The sequence below is a fragment of the Brachyistius frenatus genome, unplaced genomic scaffold (genome assembly GCF_029030835.1).
Source record: "Brachyistius frenatus isolate BFR_SWC_R1_liver_20210118 unplaced genomic scaffold, ASM2903083v1 Contig_26, whole genome shotgun sequence".
NCBI classification, from domain to species: Eukaryota; Metazoa; Chordata; class Actinopteri; family Embiotocidae; genus Brachyistius; species Brachyistius frenatus.
In genome coordinates, this window is record NW_027210625.1 from 1,847,668 (window position 1) to 1,857,784 (window position 10,117).

Here is a 10,117-nt window from a genome sequence, read left to right on the forward strand (position 1 = left end):
CTGAGCCTGCACAGCCATTAAATTATTGGTTTCTAAAGTCTGTGGTGGGGGGGGGGAATAAAATCCTGTTTATCACAAATTTTTTTCTTTTCATGAGACTGAAGGGACTATATCCGCAAAGGGTGGATCTGACTGGGAACCAAAGGACACGATATCCGCACACATAGACCAGAAACCTGACTGCACCCCAGGCATGTCAATCAAACCAAACATGCCCCCAAACATACCTCTATTTGATGTCTAATATCTGATTAATGATGGATGTATTGTCAGAAGCACCACCAAAACATTTATTGACTTTGTATTTCGTGAGAGAAGTTGATGCTTTTTGAATGACCTAAAGTTTCTTCCTCAGATTTCTTCACTGGCCCTGTACTAATTACTGCAGACACTTCTATCTCCTGTGGACAAAGGCCCAGCGTGATGATGAGTTATAAAGGACCACTGTGGTGGTGTTGGTGGAGAGTGTGTATACATGTGTGGCTGACAGCTACAACAGCACCACATCCACTCTGGGATCAAGTAATGAATGTGCCACAATCTCAGAGATTGAAACCGAGAGTTATGACTGAATCTCCTCGTGTTCCTTCGAAAATAAAGATCAACCCACAATAGCCGCGTTGCCAGCTGGTGGAGAGGAGAGGGAAGGTGAGATAGATGTTTAAACACGGCGAGAGCCGTGGAAGTGAATGTGCATGCTCAGGTGTAATTATGCTCACCTAGTTCACAGCGGAGATTAAAAGGAGAAGGATGGATGAGAAAAAGGAGCGTCAGACATGAAAGAATATTGAAAGACCCGCTGATGAGCGGTGTACTCCCCCCTTTCGTCACTGTATCATCTCAAGTCCTCACTTCTGTTTGCCTTTTCCAATTATAAAGGTGTGACTGTGGGCTCCTACGACCACCCCCTCCTTCTGAATTAATGTTACTGAACTTGGGATGTGGAAAAAAAATAAATAAAAGTCTTTCGTTTCTCAGGGAAATTACAGAAGTTGACTTAATTATCACCTACAAATTTCATTGCATCCCTTTGCAGGCCTAATCTGATGTGAACTGCAACTTTGCATTATACTATCGGACATTGTTGGAAGAATGCTACTTGGGGATAAAGTGATTTTAATGAGGTGAGAAAACATCCCTCCAAACATTACCCTGAGCCAACACTGCCCTCTGGTGGCTCCCGGCTGTTTTACACACACATGCCAAAGCAGCCGTGAGATATCACTCCTGTCAGAAAATGGATTATGACAGTCTAATTTATTATTATCTCCATCCCTCTGACCCAATATTTCAGAGCTTCAACCTGATGTCCTGATGACAGGCAGCCATGGTCACACTCAATCTACTCAACCCATCAAAACACACACACACACACACACACACACACACTGCAGCGGCCACGCAGCCTTCTTCTCTCCACTTTTGTCAAAATTGATTTATCAATTATAATAAAGGCAGGGTGAAAGTGGTGGGCTATTAATCACAATGGGATCTGTTAAATAGATTAGAAAAATCTTTTATAATTACCAACTTTAAATGATGGATTCCAATTATCACTGATGGAAGTAATAGGAAAGGTTGTTTTTTTTTAGTTGCGACTTTGATCTTTGGTTATGACTGTACAGTTTGAGTGACCACCTGTCAATCATACAGTGTCGACAATGCTGTTTTTTGTTTTGTTGTTCTGCTAAACTGCAGAGGGTTCAGGGATTTTGTCTCTTCCCTCCACCTCTCTCCCCTGAACGCTTCGACCGACCAGGATGAAGAGCAGGCCGGCCAGCAGGCAGAAGAAGACGGCTACTGGAGCCAAGAGGAACGAGGGGCCGTGCTGGATGCTGAGATGGAACGAAGGGCAGCTGGAGAGTCTCTTATGGAGGGTAAACTGCTCCAGAGTGTCCAGGACCTGGACCCACATCAGATACATAACCACCACGGCCAGCAGACACAGGCCTGACAGGCACACAAAACCATCATCAACCAAAATGATGCATATTTAGGTTGTTTTTTTTGTTTCTGATTTTTATATTCTATCAACAATGATAAATAAAAATGGGTACTGGATCTTTTGTGATCAATTTAATCTTTTTCCACACCTCACAGAGCTGCTTAAACACATCATGTGTTGTTTACTGTTCTCTCACTGACTCTCAAGCAAGGCTTTATTATATAAAAAAAATTAAAAAAATCTTAAATTATTGTACACTAGCTGAACATTTCCTACAAGGGCGGAGACTGAGGTCTCCCTCAAACAGGGAACACCTGTGTCTGAGCAAATTGTAACCGATTCACTTCAGCTGTGAGCGATCAACCCTCATTAGTGGATTCTGCCCAACAGAAAACCAAAAATAAAAACCAAACTTCATTCAAACTTTAGTGAATTATAAGATTCCTTATTACCCCAGAGCCATATTCAGGAGAAATGTAACTTCTTACATTAAAACTGTGCTACTTAATGTGTTTATCATGAGTGTAAAATAATCTCTTTTTAAAATGTAGAATCTCAGGCTGCTTTTAAGGTGAAGCCATAAAATGATATAGTTAATAGTAGATCCATTCTTACCGGCACACATCTGAAGACCTCCACCCAGTTTGTAGAGTCTGTGGTTGGTAAGTGGGCCAGCACAGATGACAACAAATCCACCAATGAGGACAGCCGCCACGCCTGCGACGAGGAAGATGCTCCAGAAGGTCCTAAACACTGATTAATGAACAAGATTAGTGCAATCTTTACTGCTGCAATGTAAATATATATATGATCAAACACTACCTACCAATGGCAGAGTGATGTTCATAGGGCTCTGTGGGTAAACTGTGTGACTCCACCCAAAGGTGCACTGGCTCGTAGACAGGAAACGGGAAGAGGAAAGCGGCCTGGCAGACTTTTGACAGTGGCTGATTTGCTGAAGGAAAAAAAGTAGTTATAGTATATAAAGAGCGTTGTTGTTTTTTGGCCATTTATGTTGCAACAAGCAAACAGTGACGATTCTTACAGATCCAAAGGTCCCATATCGAGTATTCATGAGAGACGGCCATGAAGGAGCATCGCCAGAACAGACCCTCGTGGAAGATCCTCACACTGTCCACAGTCTGATGAGCAGAAGGAAACATGTGATCAGAGGTTTGACAATAAAGTCCTGTTCTTAACCAATAAACCAGAATATCTCACTGCAGTTCACTCTGGAGTCCGACAACTCCTCCATTTAATTTTTTGAATTTGTAGGAAGAGAAAAATCACATATCACACTCACAAACTTAAACCCTGGTCTCCATACATGATAGTCAGGTGTTCCTCAGGCTCCCACTTCTCACAGCGAGTCCAGACATGACACTGTCACAGTACCCCCTAGTGGCCTGGTAGGTGTATTACATGCATTGGTGTGATACTGGGCTGACAGGTCATAGTGACACAAACCAGAGCTTTATACTGATTATAGAACAGAGAACTCTTACATATACAGAAGTTAAAATGCTAAAAAAAAAAAATGCACTTCATATTTTTTATTCTTTTTTTTTTCCTCATCTTTACCTTTGTGGAGCCCTTTAATTTAACGTTTTTAAATGCGCTGCAGAAATAATATATTTAAATATACAATACATTAACATAATGGACCCAAGTGCTGATGATTAATGTGCATTGTCCATATTTAGATAAAATAAACATAAAACATTGTTGGTGTGGACAGTATAAACACCTTCATGTTGTCACTTCCTCCACGTCTGTCCTCCGTTTGGCTGCAGGACTCAGCAGCCAGCAGCCAGTACTCCGTCCCACAGGAGAGCAGTGTGAACAGAAATCCTATTGCTTCAAAGAAAAAAGCCAAGAACAAGAGCACCTTGAGCCTGTCGGCAGGAGACATGTCTTCATCTGCTGGTCTTTATATCCACACTTTTCCGTCTTAGCATTTTAATCTTAAGATTTTCTGTTCAAACACATTCAAAAGGAAGCTGCATGTGTCCACTACTCTTCTTCTGCAGGAAATAAGTGACCATGATGTTAAAAACAAGACTCTGCACAGGGTGTCTCTTGACATACTGACCAATGGAAGGGTTGAGTGAAAATAACCATGTGCATCATGCGTTGGTCAGTCTGGAAGGATACGGTTACAGGAGGGGGGATTTTCACCGACACAGAAATAGCTATTGAAAACAAATGCACCGTTTAAAACAGATGACAGTATAACACTTGAAAAACAGAAATCACTCCTGTAGAAATATCTCCTTGGCATTTATTGGAATGCCAGCATTGAAATCCAGATTTGGTACAGTACAAGGCTATCCAGTAGAACTGAGATCTAGGCAACAGTGATGGTCCAACAACAGTCATTCAAACTGCATGTTCATATATTAATACGACTTTTTTCTTTTCTCCAGAGACAGGTTGTTCAAGATATGATTAATACAAATAAAAAGGTCAAAGGAAAGCAGTGAGAATAAATCACAAAGCTGCAGGAGAGAACAGGACTCAGTGAAACCAGGGGAAAAAAAATTAAAAAAAAAAAAAATCATCTGAACAGATTTACATTTTCTTTCCTATTTTCAGTGGATTTTTTTTTTTTTTTTTAAAAGAGACATAAAAAGAAGAGAAAGGAAAATCAGGAATGGTCAGTATGTCTGGTGATATATTTATGACAATGTCTGGCACCCATTTGACGACGTAATGATCAAAAAGGTGTGGTGGCAAATGAGCGAGCAAAGCACCTCTTGCTTCTCGAAACGACCCCGAAGTTTTCCTTTTTTTTTTAAGAGTACACAGCAAAGCAAGAACCCAACCCATATACACAGAGAAGTGCATTTATACAGGACTCATGTTGATTAATTACATATTACAACCCTGTGAGGATAGAATAAGTACACATACGAGGCACGCAGAAATTAAAGATTGATCACCTATTATTAACCTACTTGCAGTAAACATTTTATCTGAGGATCCTTTGGACTGAGTCACCTCTTTCCTCTAATTCGTGAGGACATTGCCACTCGTCTGGAAGTTTGTTTGGTCCACTCTCGCTCTATCCGAATCAACAGGTCTGTTGGAGCATCCGTGCAAAGGCTCATGGGACTTCCACAGCGTGTGAGGTCTTGCGGTGCTTCCTCCGTTTTCCTACGATGCCTAAGACATGACTCCGAATACGGGGTTGTGGCGGCAGATGCTCGGCCCGATCTCCTCGTAGTCTTTCTTGGTGTGGCACACTTGGTAAAACTCGGGCTGCGGACACAGAAACGATCCCCCTACTTATGTGCTGATATCAGACACTTGTATAAAGAAAGAAGCCAGCAGGAGGGATGATTATGTGCTGTTAGACAAGATGAAAATACTCACAGTAGATGCCAGCATTGAACCTCCGAACCAGACCGCGTACCTTTGCATGTGATGAGTGACGACTTGCACGTCAATGGGTTTCGGCTGCAAACGATGACATTTACAATCAACTGAGCAAAGAATTGTCTGAATTAACCGGGACAATGTGTGAAATGGCCTACGGTCACATTTCATCGGCTGATAAATTGCTCCACGTTCACCTTCAACTTGCCGCCGCTCAGCTCTTCACTTATTTTCAGCCGTGCGTCCACGCTCCTCTTCAGGTCCCTCTGCAGGCGTCTGCCAAAGTCCCTGAACATGGTGGAGCCTCCGGAGAGCACGATGTTCTGTCCCACAAGACGGCACACAGATTACCGTTATGTGCTGCGTGTCCTGTCACCATCAGCGGCCGCAGAGAGGTGTGTGTGTGTGTGTGTGTGTGTGTGTGTGTGTGTGTGTGTGTGTACCTTGTAAAGCGGACGCCTGACATCGATGGGGCAGTTTTGGATGACTTCGTCCACCACCTCTGAGATGGGCTGAGTGAAGTCTGGGTTGGCAAACTGGACGAGACCACAAAAAAAAAAAAAAAAAATGAAATAGAAAAAGAATTACTGCTCGTAAAAATCTGAGAGCTGCAACCAGAGTTTAACATTGAAAATATGACTTGTAAAAATGTACCTCGGGGTGGAAAAAGATCTCAGGCCCGAGGAAGCGCTCGTATCCCACATCGATGGTGAACTCCTTCTTGGAGATGGCGTTGATGCCCGTGTACTGTTTGATCCACTTGGAGCCGTCCGTGTCATACTTGTTAAACTCCTTGACGAGGTCGGGGCAGACGTAGCTGAACCGCTCCTGAAAACACAACAATGTGGTCCAGCTGATGCCGTCTAACATCTGCAGCCCAACTCTTAAACCCGAGCTGTTCCTCCGATCCTGTCACTTTACTGTAAAGAATCACGGTAAACTTCAAACACACCGACCTTGACGGCCTTAGCCGTCTCCAGACTCTGCTCCGGAGGAATCCCCACCTCTCGTTCCCTCAGCAGCTGCTGGGTGAAGTATGTGATGTCTCGACCGGCGATGGGAATGTGCTTGATGCAGCTACCGATGACGTAACCTTCGGCCTGCGGCACAAAAACGTTTAGGGCCGAGAATGAAGAAGCAGAGGAAAAACACGTTTGTGACAAAGTGAGGCGTACCACCGGGATGACGTGTGTGACGCCGTCCCCGCTGTCGATCACGGTCCCCGTTAGCGTCCGCTCTCCCACCTGTCTGGACGTCCAGGAGGCAGCCAGCGCCAAGACGGCCTGACACAAGCAACACAGTTTGTCACTTCAAAATAGAAACGGTCTGGTAATCGGGCTCGAACAAGTGAGTAACCATTCCCCCGTGAACGTACCTGAACGGCGATGTAGAGACCGGGGACGTTGAAGGACTCGAACATGATCTCTGCTGTGTACTCTCTGTTTTCTGGTGTGTTCAGGGGAGGTTCTGTCTGCAGAGAGACGGACGGACGGACGGACGGACAGACGATGAAACCGAGGTTTTTAAATTCGGCCACAGATTAACAACCATCAGGTTTACATGCTCTGCTCGGTAGAAAACAGCCATCCTGGGGAGAGTTTTCTTTTGGGTTAGACCGACACCGACGCCAGCAGCTCCGCTCTCACCAAGAGGAAATAATGGTCTTCAGGTTCTGCCCGCAGATACTTGAAGATGATCTGCTCCATGAACCTCTCCATCAGGTCCCAGTCCTCCACTATCCCGTGACGGATGGGCCACTGGGAACAAGGAGAGAATAACAGCGTTGGCATCGGATCTACTCCAACAGAAAACAAACGCCACGTCCGTCCGTCCGTCTACCTTCGTCGCGTACGACGGTTTGTCGATGGCTTCGTCCCCGATGAAGAAGTCCAGGTCATCGACGCCCTTCATCATCCTGCGCTGGGCCTGGTCTCCGACCTTCGCTGATTCTTTGATTGCGATACCTGCAGATGATCCACAATGATCATGCGTTCGTACACAAGGAGATACATATTGAAAAGCTGAATGCAAATCCTCCCATTAGTTTACAAACACTCATCAGAGACTTGGATCTGATGAAGCTGATTTTCTGTTTACTTACATGAAGGTATGATGAACTGAGGTTCTGTGTTTCCTGCATAGCCCAGCTTTGTGTACCTGGGAGGGGACAAACAACGAGGACAGAAACTGAGACGAAGCTGCTTTCATCTGGCTCATTGAAACTGTTTTCTGCCGTCCAGGAAGTCACGTTGAGCTTCACTACAGCTCGTGGGGAGCTAATTGCAAAATAGCAGCAAGAATATAAAAACAACAACAACAACAACAACAACAACAAAACACACGTAACGCGAAGCAGCTTTGGGCAGGTTCATGTCTCACCGGGATTTACAGAAAATACGAGAATCGAGAGATGAGATGCAGCCGAGTGACGTTTAGCAGCTAACGCCCTGCTGTCAATGAAACCGTGCTAATGCTAACTAGCCGGTGTTGTTTTTTTTTTTTTTTTGGGGGGGGGGCTACTTACCCCGTCCCGCAGTCGACAACACAAGCCGGTAGTGGACCAGCCATGGTTGCTCTCCTTTAATCTATCAACGGGAAAAGATACCAGGCGCCCGATCCCCGCGGATATCCGGAAATGGTGACTTTGTTTAAACCGCAAGCAGCCTTGAATGAAAAGCAGTTATACGGCCGATCCGGGAACGCTTCCGGGTTCGGTGGAATTTCTTCGAGTGCGGAGTCAGCAGCTGCGCAGACGCAACACCGCCCCCATGTGGACGGAGACTGTTAGTGCATTGTTATTACTGTGCTAGACAATGGTAAAAGAAAATAAGACTATAATGGATGGAAAAGTCTTTATTTATGAGGTATTAAAATGCTAAATATGTTTTATACCAGCTACGGGCTCGGGGGAAGTATATAAAAATATTGATTTTTGTATAAATATACACACAAAAAAACAGTAAACACTTTTTTGTTTTCCATTTCATGTGGACTAGATATGGATTTAATGTTGTATTTCAAAAGTTTACATTTTAAAAACAATGTTGTAGTCGGTCTGTAATTATATGTTCTGTTTTTGCAGGTTTTCCTTTGATGAAAAAATAGCAACCAGTCTCATCTCACTCTGCTGCCTCCACCAGATGATATCAGTGATTTAGGTGCCGTCAAAGGCCAGACAAAATGGCCCCGGCCCTCCACAAGTGCATGGAGGGCCACTGATAAAGACAATATATGAGCAGGAATGAGCTTCGGGGCTTGATTCTTTCTCAGGAACACCTTACCACATTGGAGGCAATCCCAGGGCCTGAGAACATTGGCCCTTGTTTCTCAGGCCGAGTCATTTTTCACACAAGAGCCTCTCCACCACACCGAGTCTCCTAGAAAAGCCCTCGGCTCTGCTGCTTCTGATGGCAACGGCCCTCGTCTCCATCCTGGAGCCTGATGGAAAATCTCTTTCATGAACTGTGGGTGAAACAATTTGTTTTGACATTGTCAGCAGCGGAGCAAAGATCCAACAGGAACCTGCTGTTGAAGAAGGACTTATCTTTTACAAAACACAGGTGATGTGTTTTTTTCATCTCTTTTCTTTTCAGTGGAACTGAGCGACAGCATCATCTCAGAGTCACCGTGAAACACAAGAACGGGTCTAAAAAGGCAAACAGACGGACCCGGTGGTCACAATAAGTTTATTCTTAAAGTTTTCATTCAAAACAATCTTTAAAGAGGGACGTGAAATTACATTTTGACACATATTCCTGTGTGTCCCCGTTCCAAATACTAGAGGGCACCAGTGCTCTCACTGAGACCACTGAGCCTTATGAACTACACAAAAGAACAATTGACTTCTTGTAGTGCAGGACTACCTGCTCCTGCTGCAGGTTTTTGACTCCTCAATCATTACATCTATAAAACATCCTCACTAAATGGAATAATCAGCATTTTCAGCCCTTTTTTTAATCCAGCTCTGCTTTTCTCTTTGAGAGGTGCAACGTATTTAACACAAGTCTCTTAATCTCCCTTTTTCACTGCTGTAAATCAAATTGTGTTTGGTTTTCTTAATTGGCCCTACTTAGAAAAATGAAGATGTATGGGTCTGCACTAAAGTGGATTGCAGTGAAGTCTGGTGATGTAGTTTGTGTCAGGTTGAGTTTTCAGATTCAGCAGAATTGTTGAAACTTTCCAGACATTATCTCACATAAACAATGCAGCCTTTTTAATGGAGTTTTGGGGTTTTGATTAATGAGTAATAACTACTTGAAATGGATGTAGGCTTGCTCTGATTCATTATAACTTTACAATGTACAGTATCTGTAGCTGGATTGAGGGTAATTGACCCTCTGGAGGTTTTTGATCTTGCTGTCCTCTGCGATATGTACCTGAAACACTTCCCACCCACACCAGAGCAGATAATTCCCCCTCATTCCCGATACACTTAGCCTCCACAGTAAACAAAATAGATGAGTTGTGGTCCCTCATCAGCTGAAGTATTTCCACTGCCAGAGCTCTAATATGACTGTGTTTGCGCACTCATCATTAGAGCAAGGCAGAGGAGGGCCTTATTATTTCTAATAATCTCCTGTTTTTGCTGCTTCTTAACCCCGGGAGATCTGCAGTCGGCACTCGATCGGCGGACCTGACTCCCTCCCCTTACTCCTCCTATGTGTTCATGCTTAATGATGCTCAATCATACCGGCGCGCCCTCACACTGCAAGAAACTGTTTCAGACACACATAACTGAGGTTTAACTCCTCTTAACATCATTATTTAACAACACTAAAGTCATCACATATCACT

General features: G+C 44.0%; 2 protein-coding genes across 2 annotated transcripts; both read right to left on the minus strand.

The window, feature by feature from the left end:
- Positions 1 to 224: 224 nt before the first annotated feature.
- On the minus strand, positions 225 to 4,107 carry LOC138620762 (transmembrane protein 182-like). Its single transcript, XM_069698236.1, has 5 exons — positions 3,693 to 4,107; positions 2,991 to 3,087; positions 2,772 to 2,900; positions 2,561 to 2,698; positions 225 to 1,950 (listed from the first exon to the last, which is right to left on the minus strand). The coding sequence occupies exons 1-5, from the start codon at positions 3,855 to 3,857 to the stop codon at positions 1,688 to 1,690; spliced, it is 792 nt and encodes a 263-aa protein (XP_069554337.1). The 5' UTR covers positions 3,858 to 4,107; the 3' UTR covers positions 225 to 1,687.
- Positions 4,108 to 4,206: 99 nt separating this feature from the next.
- LOC138620757 (actin-related protein 3) lies at positions 4,207 to 8,028 on the minus strand. The gene is made up of 12 exons (XM_069698230.1): positions 7,848 to 8,028; positions 7,425 to 7,480; positions 7,163 to 7,287; positions 6,970 to 7,080; positions 6,699 to 6,794; positions 6,499 to 6,606; positions 6,280 to 6,423; positions 5,978 to 6,151; positions 5,767 to 5,859; positions 5,521 to 5,646; positions 5,321 to 5,404; positions 4,207 to 5,206 (listed from the first exon to the last, which is right to left on the minus strand). The coding sequence occupies exons 1-12, from the start codon at positions 7,889 to 7,891 to the stop codon at positions 5,111 to 5,113; spliced, it is 1,257 nt and encodes a 418-aa protein (XP_069554331.1). The 5' UTR covers positions 7,892 to 8,028; the 3' UTR covers positions 4,207 to 5,110.
- Between the last annotated feature and the right edge of the window lie 2,089 nt (positions 8,029 to 10,117).

Bases quoted from the DNA above. Each gene is read 5' to 3' on its own strand.
- LOC138620762 (XM_069698236.1), bottom strand. From the start codon at position 3,857: ATGTCTCCTGCCGACAGGCTCAAGGTGCTCTTGTTCTTGGCTTTTTTC. The intron at 3,088-3,692 runs GTGTTTATACTG...TCTGCTCATCAG, and splicing joins GAGGAAGTGACAACATGAAG to ACTGTGGACAGTGTGAGGAT. The intron at 2,699-2,771 runs GTAGGTAGTGTT...TTCATTAATCAG, and splicing joins TGAACATCACTCTGCCATTG to TGTTTAGGACCTTCTGGAGC.
- LOC138620757 (XM_069698230.1), bottom strand. From the start codon at position 7,891: ATGGCTGGTCCACTACCGGCTTGTGTTGTCGACTGCGGGACGGG. The intron at 7,481-7,847 runs GTAAGTAGCCCC...GTCCCCTCCCAG, and splicing joins GTTGTCGACTGCGGGACGGG to GTACACAAAGCTGGGCTATG. The intron at 5,647-5,766 runs GTACACACACAC...CTTGTGGGACAG, and splicing joins TCAGGCGTCCGCTTTACAAG to AACATCGTGCTCTCCGGAGG.